General features: G+C 43.2%; 1 protein-coding gene across 1 annotated transcript in view; it reads right to left on the bottom strand.

The window, feature by feature from the left end:
- Tnfsf10 (TNF superfamily member 10) overlaps window positions 1-15,779 on the bottom strand; it is a 28,133-nt gene extending 12,354 nt beyond the window's left edge. Inside the window, exons 1-3 of the mRNA XM_060378155.1 lie at window positions 15,351-15,779; window positions 7,829-7,966; window positions 4,702-4,744 (exon numbers count right to left, since the gene is read on the bottom strand). Of these exons, the coding sequence (XP_060234138.1) occupies window positions 4,702-4,744; window positions 7,829-7,966; window positions 15,351-15,497 (328 nt within the window). The 5' untranslated portion in view covers window positions 15,498-15,779. The remainder of the gene's footprint in view (window positions 1-4,701; window positions 4,745-7,828; window positions 7,967-15,350) is intronic.
- Window positions 15,780-18,845: the final 3,066 nt, after the last annotated feature.

Here is an 18,845-nt window from a genome sequence, read left to right as displayed (position 1 = left end):
CTGGATACAAAATTAACTGAAAAAAATCAGCAGCCCTCCTGTATACAGAAGAAAAATGGGGCTGAGAAAGAAATTAGGGTACAACAACCTTCACAATAGCCACAAAGGACATAAAGTACATTGGTGTGACCCTAACCAAGCAAGTCAAAGACTTGTATGAAAAAAATTTCTAGTCTCTGAAGAAAAAAATAGAAGAAGATATCAGAAGATGGAAAGATCTCCCATGTATCTTACCAAAAGCAATCTACAGATTCAATGCAATTCCCATTAAATTACCAACACAATTCTGTACAGACCATGAAAGAAAAATTCTCAACTTTATATGGGATAACAAGAAACCCAGAATTGTTAAAACAATCCTCTACAATAAAAAATCTTCTGGAGGTATCTCCATCCCTGATCTCAAGCTGTACTCTAGAACAACAGTAATAAAAACTGCATTGTACTGGCAGTTTTTGGTGGATCAATGAAATCGATTAAAAGACCCAGAAATAAACCCAAACACTTATGGACACCCGATTTTTGACAAAGATGCCAAAAACCATACAATGAAAAAACAATAGCATCTACAACAAATGTTGCTAGTCTAACTGGATATCTACATGTAGAAAAATGCAAATAGATCCATACTTATCACCCTGCACAAAACTAAAGTCCAAGTGGATTGAAGACTTCAACATAAAACCAGACACACTAAACCTGCTATAAGAAAAAGTGGGAAAGAGCCTTGAGCTCATTGGCACAGGAGACAACTTCCTGAACAGAACACCAACAGCACAGGCTCTAAGATCAACAATCAGTAAATGGGACCTCATGAAACTGAAGAGCTTCTGTAAAGCAAAGGACACTGTCATCACAAAAAAAAAAAAAAAAAACAAACGACAGCTTATGGATTGGGATAGGATCTTCACCAACCCTATATCTGATAGAAGGCTGATATCCAGAATATATAAAGAACTCAAGAAGTTACATAGCAATAAATCAAGTAATCCAATTAAAAAATAGGGTACAGAGCTAAACAGAGAATTCTTAATAGAGGAATATCAAATGACAGAGAAACACTTAAAGAAATGCTCAATGTCCTTAGTCACCAGGGAAATGAAAATAAAACGACCCTGAGATTTCACATTACACCCATCAGAATTTCAAAGATTAAAAACTCAAGTGACAACACATGCTGAAAAGGATGTGGAGAAAGGGGAACCCTCCTCCCTTGCTGGTAGGAATGTAAACTTGTACAATCACTTTGGAAATCAATCTGGTGCTTTCTCAGACAATTAGGAACAGCGCTTCCTCAAGATCCAGCTATACCACTCCTAGGCATATATCCAAAAGATGCCCAAGTATACAACAAGGACATTTGCTCAACCATGTTCATAGCAGCTTTATTTGTAATAGCCAGAACCTGGAAATAACCCAGATGTCCCTCAATTGAGGAATGGATACAAACATTGTGGTATATTTACACAATGGAATACTACTCAGCATAGGAGTCATAGGAAATCATGAAATTTGCAGACAAATAGTGGGAACTAGAAAAGATCATCCTGAGTGAGCTATCCCAGAAGCAGAAAGACACACATGGTATATATTCACTTATAAGTGGATATTAGACATATAATGGAGGTTAATCATACTAAAATCTGCACACCTGAAGAAGCTAAACAAGAAGGAGGACTCTGGATAAGATGCTCAATCTTCATTCAGAAAGGCAAATGGGATAGACATCAGAAGAAGGTGAAAATAAGGAACAAGACAAGAACCACAGAGGACCTCAGAAAGACTCTACTCAGCAGGGTAATAAAGCAGATGCTGAGACTCATAGCCAAACTTTGGGCAGAGTGCAGGGAATCTTATGAAAGAAGGGGGAGATAGAAATACCTGGAAGGGTCTAGAGCTCCACAAGGAGAACAACAGAACCAATAAATCTGGGCCTAGGGGCTTTTTCTGAGACTGACATCCCAACCAAGAACCATTCATGGAGATAACCCCTCGCATACAGGTAGCCCATGGAAGCTTATTCTCCAAATGGGCTCCCTAGTAAGGGAGCAGGGGCTGTCTCTGACATGAACACAATGGCTGGCTCTTTGATCATCTCTGCCTGAGGAAGGAGTAGCCTGACCAGGCCACAGAGAAAGATTATGAAAGACAGTCCTGATGAGACCTGATAGGCTAGGGTCAGATGGAAGAGGAGGAGGTCCTCCACCATCAGTGGACTGGGGAAGGGTCGTAGTAGGAGACGAGGGAGGGAGGGAAGGAAGGATTGGGAGGGGATGAGGGTGGGGCTTCAGCTGGGATACAAAGTGAATAAATAGTAATAAATAAAAAATGATATTAAAAAATGGAAAACGGTACAAAAAATTTCAAATTTGATTTTTTTAAAGAGGACATTATGTTTACATTAAAATAAATGGAGAACATAATCTAAAAAAATAGAAAAAGCATTAAATAGTTTTCTTTCTGAGATGGGCTTAATTTAATATCTGTACTTGTATCCATTTTGCTGTAAATGATGTAACTTTATTCTTTTCAGTTGAAAAATTCCGTTGTGTGTATTCCACATTTTTTTCTCCACTTCTCTGCCACAGGACACCTAGATTGGTGCCACCCTTCACCTATTTTTAAATAGAGCTATACTACACATCAACATCCAGGTGTCTCTGTGGTATCTTGATTTACTGTCCTTTATATACACTGGGTCATGTGGAAGGTTAGTGGTTAGTGTTCTTCAAGCCGCCATACTTGTTTGCATCCTGGCAGGCCTATGCCACATCTCTATCAGTGGTACGTAAGAGTTCCCTTTTGTTCGTGTCTTCACCAACACTTACTTTAACTACCATTTGACTGGGGTGAGATGAAATGCCAGGGCTTGAGTTTATGTTTCTCTAAAGGCTTCTGAGGCTGAATGTTTATTTCATGTGTTATTGGAAATGGTGGTTCACCTTTTGAGAACTGCCTGTTCATTTATTGACCAGATTATATGAGTTCTTGTTGTATGCACCAAGTTTATGCCTCTGTGTGTGTGTGTGTGTGTGTGTGTGTGTGTGTGTGTGTGTGGAGTGTGCACTCTAGATATTAACTCTCTGTCTTATTTATAACTAGCAAACATTTCTTCCCATCTTTCAGGCTGTCTATTCCTTCAGTAAACTATATGATTTGCTGTACAGAGCACTTTAATTTCATGAAGTCTCATTTGTCAGTTTATGGTATCTGTACAAATGGAGTTCTTTTCAGAAAACCCTTGCCTGTGTTTGTATCTTCTTTTCTCAGACAGTTTCAGAGTTTCATGTTTTTTGTTTTGTTTTGTTTTTTAAGACAGGGTTTTTCTGTGAAGCCTTAGCTGTCCTGGACTCCCTTTGTAGACCAGGCTGGCCTCGAACTCACAGAGATCTGCCTGTCTCTGTCTCCTCGATGACTGGGATGACAGGTGTGCACCACTACACCCAGCTCAGAATTTCAAGTTTTACATTAAGGTCTTTGATCCATCCTAACTTGTTTATCTAGTTTTGCAGTTCTGTATGTGTATGTGCTCATCATTTGTTGGAGAGACTTCTATCCAAAGTATATTTCTGACACCATTTTCAAAAATCAGGTGTCTGTAGCGCTGTGGGTTATGACTGCTTCCTTTGTTCTATTTCAGTGATCTACCTGTCCATTCTTACATCAATGCCAAGATGTTTTGTTGTTATGGTTCTGTAGTATAACCTGAAATCAGATATTGTGGTACCACCAGTGTCATTCTCTATGTTCAGGATTGCTCTGGCTATGTGGGATCTTACACGCTTCAATATGAACTTTAAGATCATCTTTTCTAGCCTGTGAAGAATGCCATTAAGACTTGGCAAATTTTCTCTTCACAGTTATTGCGATGTGGTGGAAGAGAAAACAGTACATTAATAAAAATATATTTAAAAACACAATGAGAAAATCAAGATAATAGAAGTAACAAGCTGCCGGGGAAGTTACTTAGAAATGTGCCCAGGAGACACTTCTGTGAGCATAAGAGCCATGATGGAACGAGAACGGCCAGGGGTGAGAGGGGTCAAGAGGTAAGAGGGACCAGGGGTGAGAGGGGGCAGGAGTAAGAGTGGTCAGAGGTGAGAGGGGCCAGGAGAGAAAGAGCCAGGTGGAAGGCTATATAAGCGTAGCAAAAATACAGTGAGATGGGGAGTAAAGAAACAGCTGCTGACCATTGACAGGATGGTGAGCATGTGGTCTCCAGCAGAAACCACAGATGAGATTGTAGGTAGGTAGATAGTTTGCTGGGGAGATGTGACAGACAAAGTGAGGGGCTTTTGGGTGAAGAAGGGCCTTGTGGTCAGAGGCAGAGAAGATGGGTAATTTTTGAAGAATTTTATCCATTTTACTTCCTGCCAACTTCTAAATAATACTTAAAGGTGGTTTATTTATAGGATATTAGAAAGCGAAAGAATTAAATAAGTGAAGAATTTGCAGTAAAAAAAAAAGTGCATATGAGAAAGAAAAATAAGATAAAGGAAAGCTAAAGTTGTGACCATGGGTAGGCCATGAAGTTAATCCCAAGCTTTCCAGTCCTCAGTGCAAGAGAAAGAGAATCAATAAATAGGTTAAGATAGTTTGTGGGCAGAAGTCCTAATTGGTATGGGATCAGGGAGAAACTGGAGAACTATTTAGCTTATGAAGTAGACAGTAGCAAATAAAAATAACAAAAAATAGTACTACCTTGAACTGTCGAAAGGGTTTCCTCAAAGGTTCTCAAAGACACCTACAAATAGTATCGGATAAAGATTGTTAATGCCTCTAAAAACAGAAGACACAAGCTTTTAGATTTTTCTTTCTGACATGGAACAGGGCATTTCTATAATCAATAAAAACTTTTCTTTTATCCAATCATGTTGTGGTGTTGTGGGGGACCTGGGATGGATCTTGAAATACCATCATCAAAGGGCAGTCTGAAAATTCTGATTGACACTTGGAGCAGCTAAGACGGAAGGGCACAGCTACTTCAGCCATCCAGGCCTCCAGGAAACTGATGATCACCATGACCCTTCTCTCTGTGTGGAACATGTGTGCATGTATGTGTGTGTGACTGAGCCCAGGAGATGGAGCAATTTTATAGACCTGACCCATAGGATACAAGTAAGACACAATGCCCTCTCTCATGATGCCTAGAGATATGCTTACTTTATAAATGTCTGACTTTGCACCACCATATTTTTCCCTATTTTTGATAATGCTAAGTTCATGCCCAAAGAAACGATACCAAAGTCCCACACCTTGTTAAACATCTCATGACCTCTCTTTTGTGGTAACCAATGAGAAAACAAGTGTGAAAGAGAACACTGAGTCTTTCTATTTGGGGAGCAGAGCCTGGCTCGAGTCATTATGACTTTTGAACCCCCTTCTTTCATCCCCTGTCACTCTTGATATCTATGCCATCACTGCAAATGTCAGAAGTGCAGCAGCTGTTGTGCCTACAGCATAAAGTAGAAGCTTTCTGTCTCTTCTCTTCTTCAACCCTCTCCCCTCCCCCAGCTGTGTGTGAGCATTCACTCCAATTGGTCCCATAGGCTCTAGAGAAGGGACAAGGGGTACTGGTGGATTTGAACACTCACCTCTCTGTTCTCTGTTTTCTGTATCTCATTCTAGGACAGGCAGGAAAGAAGGAAGGAGGAGGGAGAGAGGTAAAGAAGGAGAGAGAGAAAGGAAGGAAAGGAAACGGAGGTAGGGATAGAAGGAAGAAGAAAGCAAGTGACAGAGAAGGGGTCGTTCTATAAGAATGTCTACAAGTAGGTCAGGTGACCATGAGTCAAAACTTTCCTCTACAGCTCTTTAAGAAGGCTTAAGTTATATAGCTGGTCTGACATGCTACTGCTTTATCTGTTTGAAAGTGTGTCTTTAAAAGCATAACAATGATTCCTTCCTTGGGAGCTGCTCTCAGAATTTCAATGGAATATTATTCAAAATGCATAGATGTTAACAGGAAATAGAAGGCATATTGTGCTTAAGCAGAATATGGGTTTCTTCTCACATACACACTCACATCCGCCTGCTCTATACCCCCTACCTCCCAGTTTCTCTGTACTCTAGTTGTGCAGGAAGAGTCTGGGAGGAGAGGGAATTAGTGGAAAATGACATAGAAACAGCCATCTAGAAGATATAATTCCCTTATATCTTCTCCTCGGCTGGCCCTTGCACCTGCGAGCACCTCAGCCTGTTGGGGGCACCCTGCTGGTTGAGGTTGCAGTTCTTGCCTGGACTAGATAGCCATCATGAACTCAGTGTTAAAGCAGAACTCCCTCCGCTTGGCGGGGTCCCCTGATCTCTGCCTGACTAAATCTGGAGAGTGTCTTTAGACACAGACTCTCTAACCCCATTTGATGTATGGCCTCTGACACAGCTCCCTGCTAGCTCTCCACTCCCTGTGCCTATATCTTAATTAGGTACTAAATCTCTATTCTTATGAAAGGAATGTGCTGTATAATGCAAATAAAGCATCCTTGAAGTGACTAGTTCTAACTGATTTTGCACACCTATTCTTGGAGTCCCCCATCCACTCTGCTACGGGTATATAACCTTTGTTCTCTGGAATTAAAGGTGAACTAGCCATCAGCTGTTCCCCGGGTGTGTGATCCCTGAACACTTCTCTCCTGCCATTCCAGGCACGCTTCTAGTCTCCTGCCCCTCTTGACTTCATGGGCCACAGGGAGGCAACCCCCAGGCAGGAGGAGAACCAACATCAGCCTCTAGATTGCAACCCTTGTTCAAGTCTCTCTTCCCGAAGGCTCACTGAAGCCCATTAGCCAAAGGCTTTGGCATTCCCACGTCTGAGGTTCCTCCAGATCTGTCCAAAGCCTGGGCTTTTCCTCGGCCTCCTGTACAGTCACCTTCACAGCTCTTTCTGCACAGCTGTTGGTAATGTCATCCAACCAGGGAGTGCTCACACAAAGCCAAGTTGGAAGACCAGTTCATGTGATTCAGCGAGCACATTCCGGTGCTGTCTGGACTCTGCTGTGAATACTGCTCAAGTCCCCCACTGCAGCTCAGGGCACACTGTTTCCATGGAACAAGCAGTAGCCTTCCGAGCGTGTCTGAAGCGCAGCCTCCTCTCGTACCGGGATTTCCCACTATATCCTTAGATGCTGATCTCATGTAGGGAGCCTCTTAGTTTGCAGAGTATTTTTAATATCATTGCTTCCATCTGACCTTTTCAGGAAGGCAGAAGGCAAATGTTTGTAAATGCCGTCTTCCTAAGAAGGAATCAGGCAGAGGAGGAACTGATTTGACTTCATCTAAAAGTAAAATCAGTTACCCACATACAGAAAAATGAACTGTTAGCCAACCAAGCTTTCCGCCAGAGATCTCAGCAAAGCAACTCCCACCAACAGACGCATCTTTCCTAACTTGTCATTTGTTGACAATGAATTGAGATAACCTCACCTTCAACTTCTCAAGGTATCTCTCGTTCCCTCATCTCCTCTCTTCTGCACATGCACACAGAAAAGAAGTGTGTGTGTTTAATTTTAGAGATCAGTCATGTGGGAAGAATAGAAAACATCATCATTTGGCCTCTTTTGTCTTCTAAGTAAAAACAGATGAACAGAAACCCACTGGGCAGCCTTGAACACACGTGCTATCTGTGCCTGTGCTCACAGAGTAAATGCAAAGGTTTATCTGTAGGAGGTAGCTGTCTAAAGCCAGTGTTTTACCTGCCATCGAATATCAGATAGAGTACCACACTGGGGAAAATCACCTAAATACTTTGGAACTTGGTTTCTTCATTTGCAAAATGCCAATTTCAAGATGTGAAGGTCTGAAAATTCTTGTTCCTGCTGTTGAGAGTACCTACCTCTTCGATGAGCTGATACAGCTGCCTCTTAGCCTTCAAGCAGGGTCTGTTCATAACCTCTTCATCAGTGGAGTCCCAGGAATCCCTGTCTTCCATTAAGAAACAGGCTGTCCCACTTCTGGAGTACTTGTCCTGCAGCTAGGCAGAGATAGGATACAAGTGTGTAATGAACGCTTGCTTTCTCTTTTTACTCATTTAGAGGCCCAAAGAACATAAAGTGATGAAAATTGGGAAAAGTCTGGGTACCATGAGCAGTTTGTGGTTTAAATAAAAGTAGGGCATGCTACGCACTGTCCATTGACATTAACTAAGCATCTGGATGTAGTGGAGGAACGGGCCAGGCATCCCGGCTCCCAGTGCTCTGCTCTGCTGCATTTCTAGCAGCCGTTGTCATTCTTACTTTCTCCCACTTGCACCTTAGATCTTTGTGGTGGTGAGTAAGATTCCTCCCTGCTTTGAAGTAGTGTGGCTCTCCCTCCAACACTAGAAACTTGCCTGTGCACAAAGCAGGGAGTGGAGTCCATTTAAGGATGTTGCCCACATCCTTAACAGAGAGCAACCAACCATTTGGTGTACGGGAAACGCCCTGTCCCTCATCATGGCTCCTGCAGCAGAGTAGACTGTACTTATTGGCATTGCTTATACTCTGGATGGGCCCATGATACCACTAAGAATCTGTATCTTGCCTCATTGGTTGTTCACAAAGCTGAGGGACTGGTCTAAGGAGACGTTAAGCACCAGACATTAAGGTGTTTTGTTAGGATTGGAAGCCAATATTTATAGTAGCCTCGTAATGCCAGCAAAGTTCTTCCTCTTGTCAACGATCACTGCTTAATAGTTTAACCCCCATCCCCACCACATAGCTTTCATGAACCATCCTGAACATGCTCATTACCAAATCAGGAGAAGAGGACGAAGGGAGGAAGAGGAGGAAGTAATGGGGAAGGAAGAGGAGGAAGTCCTCACAGATTTTTTTTTCTTCTTTCCCTTTTGGTTTTGTTTTCCTAACAGCTTGGATTTATAACATGTCATTTCTCTATGCCTATTGAAAAAGGCCTGAAAACTCATCTAAGTGGGAGGCTGAAGCAGGAGGATCACGAGTTTAAGGCTTGTCTAAGCTACAGAGTAAATCCAAGGCCAGCGTTCACAGATCAATGAGATCCATTCTCAAAACAAAGCAGGAGAAAATAAGACTAGAGAGTTGGGGTACCTCATTGGTAGAGCACTAGCATGTATTGAAGCCCTTGGTTTTATCCCTTCCTGCTTGAATAAAAACATCTGTTGATTTGCCTTTAACTGGGGTAGCTGCTGAACAAGCTGGGCTCAAACTCACAGAGATCTACTGCCTCTGCCTTTTCAATTCTGGGATTAAAGGCGTGTCCCACCATGCCTGGCCTAAATATAATACTTTTATCTATTATTTAAACTTGGTGTACTACATGGTTTGAGGTGGTGGGTAATTTAACAACCCATACTTCCTATAGAAAAACAATCTACTGATTGATTGATTGATTAATTGATTGACTGATTGATTGTGAGACAGATTCTTATACAGTCCAGACTAGACTCACACTCTCTTGATAACCAAGGCTGACCCTGAATTTCTGACCCTCCTGTCTGTGGGATTAGCAGCATTCAACAAGTCTCCTGATGGTGCTATTGATTGAAACGGAGCTTTGTGCTTGCTCCTCAAGCATTCTACCATCTGAGTTACACTCCCAGCCCAAAACTATCTCATTAAAAACAACAACAACAACAAACTCCATTAATCATAAGAAGTCCTGTTTCGGAACAATACTATTCACACAGTTCTATTTTCAGCAATGTCCCTCCAAGCAAAAGCATAACCCAAGTTAATGAGTTATGGATCATTCACTATTTAAACCAAACGAGCAGCCTGGGGAGACCTCTGTGGCTTATTGGAAGGCTAATATTCTCAGAAGGGACACCTTGTCTCCTTCTTTCCTAGCAGTAACTTATCCCACAAGGAAAGGGTTAGGGGCCTGGAAGGCTAGGGCCCAGGCAGGAAGGAGCTGCTATTGCTGTGGTTATTCAGAGATGAAGGTGTGTCACTGTCCTCTCATAACTGAGGTAGGGTGTGAGTGAGAAGGACAAGGTATCTTAGGAGGAGGGTAAATCTGCTCAGCCCAAACCAAATGGCTGGTGGGGTTCCAGGGTATCTTCGGGGAATTTCCAGAAATGTTTTCAGGAGGTGGAAGGGGAAATCTTGTTGAGTCAGGCCCTGAGGGAAGCTATACAAGTTAATGAGATTGAATTACTACACGAATGACTATGAAGCTGGGGTGTGGCTCAATGGGAGAGATAAAAAGAAAATAAAAACTTAAGGAAGCCTAGACTTAGAAGACACGGGAAACTCAGAAAGCATGGAAAAATAAAGAACACTTTCATGAAAGCAAAAAGCAAACTGTCTTCCCAGCTAATAGCAGTCTGAGACAAAACCAGCAAACTAAACTGAAAAGGCCAACCCACAACCACCTAAACTCTGGCTAGCCTCTGTGTACATGCCCGAGATCAGACTGTGTGTTTGACTGTGTACAGTCTCTCTTAAGAGTGTATGGAAGTGGCATGTCCCTGAAATCTAAGGGAGTAGCTCAGTGGTGAAGATCTTGCCTTGCTTGCCCGAATCACTGGGCTCTAAGCATTGCTAACGTCTAAGAAAACCATATATAACAATCGAGAGAGTTTTTATGACATTCACTGCAGAAAATTCATTAAGATTTAGAAAAATTTAACGAGAGTCCTCTCTATCCTACCATCTTGAGGTCACCACTTTCTGATGCTGGCCCTACTACACATTTTTTATGCATAAGGAATGATTTCTGCACAAAGGAAGAGCAGAGGGGAAGCCTCGACCCCCTCCACCCCCCAGCCCCCGCTCCTCATTCACTTTTAGCACCTTTAGGAGGTGTGAAACCAATGCTGCTAGCAGATTCTGCACTGGGGCTATTCTGGAACTGACGGCTGAGGACCTCTTGGCTGTCTCTCTCCACATCCTTACTTCACCACATCCTTTCTGCCCCAGGAAGCATGCCTAACGGAAGAGATTCTAAGCTCTATTTTAAATTGCTGGGTTTTGAAGGAAAACTTTGGAAACCTTATATACAATCAGACAACTGCATTAGCCAACAGAGCAACTGGGGCAACTTGTCACATGTGAATTGCTGAAGCCACCTGTGCATGGAGACACAGTCTCACTCTGTTTATGCTGTAAAGTTAACAAACCTTAGGACATGCCGCCAGAATCTGTAAACACGGATGTGCTCCAATCCTTTATGTAAACTTAGAACTAAAAAGTGGTTATAAGTATACCTTTTTCTCAGAAATATGCAAGCTTGGGGCCATCAATATGACTCAAAGGACCAAAGTACTTACCTGAGGACCAGAGGACTTACCAAAGTACTTGACCTGAGTTCAATCCCCAGGACCCACATGGTAGAAGGAGAAAACTAATCTTCCAAGTTTTCCTCTGATACTCCCATATGACACAACAAGGCCCCCCAAACACACGTAAGCAAGTAAATAAATAAATAAATGAAATTTTAAAAGTTTTTTCTTTTTTTATTAATTTTTTTAATTTTTAAATAATTTTATACATTCACTTGTATCCCAGCTGTAGCCCACTCCCTCTATCCCTCCCAATCCTCCCCTCCTTCCCTCATCTCCTCCCAGCTCCCTTCCGAGTCCACTGAGAGGGGGTGTCCTCCTCTCCTTCTGTCTGGCCCTAGCTTATCAGGTATCTTCAGGATGGTTGCAATGTCCTTATCTGTGGCCTAGCAAGGCTGCTCCTCCCTCAGGGGAGAGGGGAAGCTCATGAGTTCACGTCAGAAATAGTTCCTGTCCCCCTTAGTAGGGAATCCAGTTGGATACTGAGCTACCATGGGCTATGTCTGAGCAGGGGTTGTAGGTTATATCCATGCATGGTCCTTGGTTGGATAAACAGTCTCATAGAAGACCCCTGTGCTCAGATATATTTGGACCTTGTGGGGCTCCCTGTCCCCTCTAGGATATGCTAATTCCTCCTTCCTTCATATGATTCCCTATACTCTGCCGAAGGTTGGGTTATGGGTCTCAGCATCTGCTTTGATACATTGTTAGGTAGAGTCTTTCAGGTGCCTTCTGTGGTAAGCTACTGTCCTGTTACTTGTTTTCTTCTATTTCCAATGTCCATCCCCTTTGTCTTTTTAGATGAGGATTGATCATCTTACCCCTGGACCTCTTTCTTGTTTATCTTCTTTAGTTGTACATATTTTAGTATGTTTATCCTATCTTATAGGGCTATATAAGTGAGTATATACCATCTGTGTCTTTCTGTTTTTGGGATACCTCACTCAGGATGATTTTTTCTAGATTCCACCATTTGCCTGCAAAATTCATGATTTCCTTGTTTTTAATTGCTGAATAGTATTCCATTGTGTAAAAGTACCACAATTTCTGTATCCATTCCTCCGTTGATTGACATCTGGTTTGTTTCCAGGTTCTGGCTATTACGAATAAGGCTGCTACAAACATGGTTGAGCAAATGTCCTTGTTATGTACTTGAGCATATATCTTTTGGATATATGCCTAGAAAAAGTTTTTTAAAGAAATCTGCCAACTGAGGATGCAGAGATGACTCGGTCAGTAATGTGCTTGCCAGACAAACTTGAGAAATTGAGTTCAATCTCCAGAGAAAGTCTGGCCTGAGTGGGGCATGGTGGTGTTTGCCTCTAATCCCAGCACTCAGGAGGCAAAGGCAGACAGATCTCTTAGGTCAAGGCTAGCCTCATCTACAAATCGACTTCAGGACAGCCAGGGCTATACAGAGAAACCTTGTCTTGAAAGAAGAAAAGAAAGAAAGAAAGAAAGAAAGAAAGAAAGAAAGAAAGAAAGAAAGAAAGAAAGAAAGGAAGGAAGGAAGGAAGGAAGGAAGGAAGGAAGGAAGGAAGGAAGAAAGGAAGAAAGAGAGAGAAAGGTAGGTCAGGCCTGGAGGCATGTGCCTGGAATCCCAATGTGGAAGAGGTAAATGGATTTTTGGATCCTTAGGAGCTGATAGGTGAGTTCCAAGTTAATGAGAGACCCTGTCTCAAAGCAACAACAACAACAATGTAGGCTTTCATCCCCACCAGTAGGAAGTAGGCAGCTAAATCGATAGCTGGAGATCCAAGACACAGGATACCACACCCAAGACTGAAACAAAGAAAAAAGCAAAGAAACCTTGCTCTCCTGGATAAGAGGAGAAGATTCAAGTGGGGAGTTAAAGATGGAGGATGAGAAATATATGATATGGATACAAAGTAAAATAATGAATTAAAAAAAATAAAATAAAAAGAGAGAGATGGAAAGAAGAGAAAAGAAAAAGAAAAAAAGGTAAATGGTATCCAAGAAATGACATCAGAGATTGTCCTCTGACTTCATACATACATACATACATACATACATACATATTTCCTGGCACACACACGCATACCTGAGAGAGAAAAAGAGAAAGAGAGGGAGGAAGGGAGATACTCTTGATCAGCACACCCTATAATAAAGAGATAATTATTAACCATGAATTTCATATTGTTTTCAAATAAAAGGAGGGTGTGCCTTGTTCACTTTGAAAGTTTTCCAGCAGATTGGCATGATCAAGTTCATCCTCCACAGGGCACACAAGCGGCATTACCCCACCAGACCTTTGCTTCTCTGTGGATTTTGTATAGTTCATTTTCCCTGAGGCTCTCCTCTCCCTTGCCCTTTCAAACATGACAGCAGGTTGGATGTTGCACCATGCACTGTGCAGATTCCCTGAGTGTCGTGATGGGGAGGGAGCAGAGCTTGGCACCTGCCACCCACAGCCCTGGCACTGGCCCTACCCTGACTCCAAAGGCTGTCTGAGCTTGGAGAGTTCATTTCTCCATCCGGTTCTGGACAAGGCAGTGGGGCGTTCATAGTCCCTTCTAGTTCCCAGTTCTCTAGAATACGTGCTTACCCAAAGTGGGCGTAAGAAACCTAACGCAGCATCGGTTTATTCTCATCACCAACTCCAGGGGCTTTGTACAACTAAGAAGTGCCCGGGCTGAAAGGACACTGACTCTTGTCCTCTGTATTCACACCTGTATTTGCATCTGCGTTCCTCTTGGCATAAAGTCCAACTGTTTTCTCATGAGCAGTTAATTTACAGACCTCACTAGTCACGACAAGCCCACACCCAAGGAAAAGGCTGAATGCCAGAGCATTGTGTTTCCTTCCATACAGGAACTCCACAGGCCTGAAACCAAAGCACACATCTTTAAAACACGCCTGTGTGCATGTGTATGTGTGGTTTGTGTGGTGTGTGTGTGTGTGTTCCAGGGGATCACCTCCAGAGCTGTGCCTACAGAGCTGTACACCTCATTTTTTGATGTGGTGCCTGGGGTTCATCAAGAAGATGAGATAGACCCCTAAGGTAGCAAGCCCCAGGGATTCTCCAGTCTCCTCCCCGGTGCTGGGATTACAGGTGCATGCTGGGTAATCAGGATCAAATGCACTTCAGAACATTATTTTAAATATCTGGTTTATGTTTATGTCTGCCCTCAACCTTGTTGCACTGAGAAATGTGATATTTCAAACTTCCATTCTGATTTTAGTTCAGATAGATAGTATTATACCTGCCAGCATTTCAAGGATGACTTGTCTATGTGAGAATTTTCCAGATATTCATCTTTGTCTAGAGGACAGCCGTTATTCCAGAGACTTGCAGCTGGTCAAAGTGTGGACAAGAAATGTCTGTGGAGCGCTGAGCCGCAAACGGGCAATCTATATTCGCTCACCTCAACATTCAGGCAAGTGTGGGGCAGGGGTCTAGGGACAGCTCAATAAAAGGCTGGCTGTATGATGACTGGAAATGCAAAGGCAGAAAGATCCCTTGGGCTTGCTGGAAAGCCAGTCTTGCTAAATCGGTGAGTTCAAGGTTGAGTGAGAGACCCTGTCTCAGAAAGATAAGGTGGAGAGTGACTGAGGAAGACAACTGACATTGACCTCTAGCCTCCAACTCACTTGCTGTTTTCTCTTCTTCTTATTCTTCTCCTCTTCCTCCTCCTCCTCCTCTCTTCCTCCCTGTCTCCCTCTCTTCCCCCTCTCCTCCCTTCCGCCCCTCTCCCTCTCTTTTCTCCTCTTCTCTTTCTTTTCTCTCCCCTTCTTCTCCCTCACTCTCTGTCTCTCTCTGTGTGTGTGTCTCTCTCTCACATACAAACACACACAAAAGGAACTCGGGAGAATTTCACAGAAAGCACTTGTGCGTGGTGACAATGCTGACATCGTAAATTACAGACACCTTTGAAAGACGGTAACAAACTTCCTCGGGAGTGCTGCCAAAATCTAACAGCAGAGCTTGGACGTCTTCAAGCTTGCGATCTTACAAAGACCTGTCATTATCAGCAGTTAGAGCCTGCAGCTGGAAAGAACAGGTTTTAACACACGGCTAAGGTTTCAAAGAGGAGCAAACTGAGAGGCAAAGGAGAGAGCAGCGCTGGGCTGCTGCTGAGACCACATGGCTACTAACCTGCTTTATCTCTCTGGTGAAGTACACGTAAGTCACAGCCACAGACAGGGCCTGCAGGAGCATCTGGAAGAGCACTGTGCAGATCATCATCATCCTGAAGTGCTGACCGAAGCTGGGGCCCTTCAGGCTCTCCGTGGTCCTGTCCATGTTGGACTTCCCCAGAGCAGCCCAGCACCAAAGACTGAGAAGGGCACACTCTACATGAGCACTCTGCTCATGTAGTTTCCTTTTACTGTGGAGAGCCAAAAATGAAACTAGTTTACGCAAGACAGAGCGGGAACTGCACCTAGCAGGGACTGAGGAAGTCAGCCCACTTGAGAGCAACTCCAGCTCAGAGAGCGTGCTCTGCTGGTGTGGAGAAGGGAGAGCCAAGCTGGCACACTGACTGGCTCAGCTACCCCCCAGGGTCAGATGCAGCACTTTGAGTTGGCTCACTCCAAAATCTACGTTCTCTGTGAACTGTTGGAAAAAGTGAAAGGGCTGGTCCTGCTGATCCTAAGCTGCAGGATCTCCATGACCCAGGGCAACAACAGGATAGCTGGGAGGAGTTCCAGCAAGAATCCAATACTGATAGTGTCACAGGAACCATAGGCCTCGTTGCAAGGAACATTTGCAAGTAAAGGTGTGTGGACACTGAGGAAAACGTGTTTTCAGGGGGATGAAATGAATAATGTGTGAGTGGCTTTCAGGATGCGTGTAGTACATGCAGACAAAGAGGGCAAAGCCACAGACACATGGCCACCCTATGATTTGATGGACTGTGATACATATGGAATTCAAAAAAAAAAATTCTAAAAGGCCATTGTGTGAATTAGAGGGGCTGGACCCACTCCCAGACTATGACCAGACAAGAAACAAAACTATATATATATATATATATATATATTCAGGGGTGCGGGAGAGAGGGCTCAGCTGTCAAAAGCACTGTGATGCAAAGGCAACAACTTGAGTTTCATCCCTGGAGCCTATGGTCGAAGGAAAGAACTGACTCCAAAAAGTTGTCATCCGAAATCCACGCATGCTCTGTGGTGTGTACAATGTGTCTACACAGAGACACACTAAATACATGAAGGCATAGTCTATCATAGCCCCTGATAGACTATGGGACCAGGGAAAGAGTCACCGGAAACAAAGCAGCATTAATTTTAATAATAAATGTAATTCAATATATACAAAGTATTCTGAATGTCAACATGTAACCAATATGTTTTTAAATAGTGAGGGCTAGAAATGTAGCCTGGGGATGTGGGTTCAGTCTCAAGCATTACAAAATAAATAAAACAGGAATATGTGTGTGTGTGTAAGTACATATATATGTTTCCATTTGTTTTTTATTTATTTATATGTTTATTTATGTATATGTTCATTTATTTGTTTTGTTTGTTTGTTTGTTTGTTTGTTTGTTTTCAAGGTAGGGGCTCTTTATGTAGCCTTAGCTATCCTAGAACTTGCTTTGTAGACGAGGCTAGCCTCAAACTCACAGAAATCTACCTGCTTCTGTCTCCCAAGTGCTGGGATTAAAGGCATGTGCCACCACTGCCCAGTACACGTTCTCATTTTACACTTTCGTGTGTGTCAGTCTTGACACTAATTCTTCAGTAGAAACACTTGAACTGCATTTAGACTTTTCAATTTTCATTCTGAGTTGCGGCACATTCCAAAAAAAATTTCCAACAAGCACATCAAATATGAGACTTTAAATTAAAATTGAGCCCGGAGCTTCAGAAGTTCATGGACATCCTAGGCGCCATAGCAAGTTCATAGCAAACCTAGGATGCATGGCTATCTCACATGCCGATACTGAGACTCATAACCAAACCTTCGGCAGAGTACAGGGAATCATATGAAAGAAGGGGGAGTTAGTATGACCTGGAGAGGACAGGAGGTCCACAGGACCAAATATATCTGGGCACAGGGGTCTTTTCTGAGACTGTTTCTCCAACCAAAGACCATGTATGGAGAGAACCTAAAACCCCTGCTCAGATGTAGCGCACAGTAGCTCGGTATACAAGTGGGTTACCCTAGTAAAGGGAACAGGGACTATTTCTGACATGAACTCAATGGCTGGCTCTTTGACCTCCCCCCTCCCACCCAAGGGAGGAGCAGCCCTGCTAGGCCACAGAGGAGACATTGCAGCCAGTCCTGAAGATACCTGATAAGCTAGGGTCAGATGAAAGGGGAGGAGGACCTCCCCTATCAGTGGACTTGGAAAGGCGTAGGGAGAAGATGAGGGAGGGAGGGTGGGATTGGGAGGGAATGAGGGAGAGGGATACAGCTGGGATACAAAGTTAATAAAGTGTAACTAATATTAAAAAATAAAAAATTAATTAAAAATCAATTTAATAAAACTAAAAAGTTAGTTCCTTGAGATTCCTAACCACGTGCCAAGTGCTCGGGCTCTGCCTGGGACTACTACCAGCTGGGTACACAGCATGGACAAAAATGATAGGCCTAGTGTCGGCCAGTGAAGTGGTGCTGTGAATCAGTTTCCACCTTCTTTTTGAGACAGTCTCTCGCTGAACCTGCAGCTCACCTCAGGGGTCTTCCTGTCTCTCTCTCCCCAGCCTTGGGGTTTCATCCACATACTACCCCCACGGGTGCTGGGGATCCAAACTAAGGTCTTTGTGCTTACACAACAAACACCTTAGCAGCTCAGCCATCCCTGACTCCAAACACCCCACCCTCCCGTTTAATGACACAGGAGTCTAAAATGGTGTTTCCATTTCACTTTTGGTTTTATACTTTTTAATTATTAAAAGTAAATCAAAAGAATACTCTTTGTGGCGAGTAAAAATAACATAAGCCAAATACTCCCATTCCTTTGCTTGTTTTTGTTTCTTTTTCTTTTATAACAGTATTTTTTTTTTTAATTCCTTGACAGGTTATGTAATGGCATAGTCAATCTCAGTTGTCACCTTCACATATGTGAAAAGACAGGACCTCCCTTAAGGAATTGGTTCCATTGGACCAGCCTTGGGAGTATCTTGATTATTTTTGAAATTTTTTTATTTTATTTTTATTAATTACAGTTCATTCACTTTATATCCCAGCGTAGTCCTCTCCCCAACCCCCTCCCAATCCCACCCTCCTCCCCTCTTCTTTTCCTATGCCCTTCCCCTAGCCCAATGATAGCGGAGGTCCCCCTCCCCTTCCATCTGACCCTAGTCTATCAGGTCTCATCAGGACTGGCTTCTTGGTCTTCCTTTATGGACTGGTAAGGCTGCTCCCCCCTCAGGTGGAGGTGATCAAAGAATCATCCCATGAGTTCATGTCAGAGACGGTCCCTGTTCCTATTATTGGGGAACCCTCTTGGACACTGAGCTGCCATGAGCTACTTCTATGCAGGGGTTCTATATGGTCCTTGTTGACATGGTAGGACTTAGAGCACTGTGGCAGGACCATTCCGGGACAGGTGAGTCTGCGTTGTAGAAGAAAGGATGGTGAGCAACCTAGGGCAATGTCCTTCTATTATCTGCTTCAGTTCCTGCCTTTGCT

The sequence above is a fragment of the Meriones unguiculatus genome, chromosome 2 (genome assembly GCF_030254825.1).
Source record: "Meriones unguiculatus strain TT.TT164.6M chromosome 2, Bangor_MerUng_6.1, whole genome shotgun sequence".
Taxonomy (NCBI): Eukaryota; Metazoa; Chordata; class Mammalia; order Rodentia; family Muridae; genus Meriones; species Meriones unguiculatus.
Note: the sequence above shows the minus strand (reverse complement) of the source record. Positions and strands in the feature narration are given on the sequence as shown.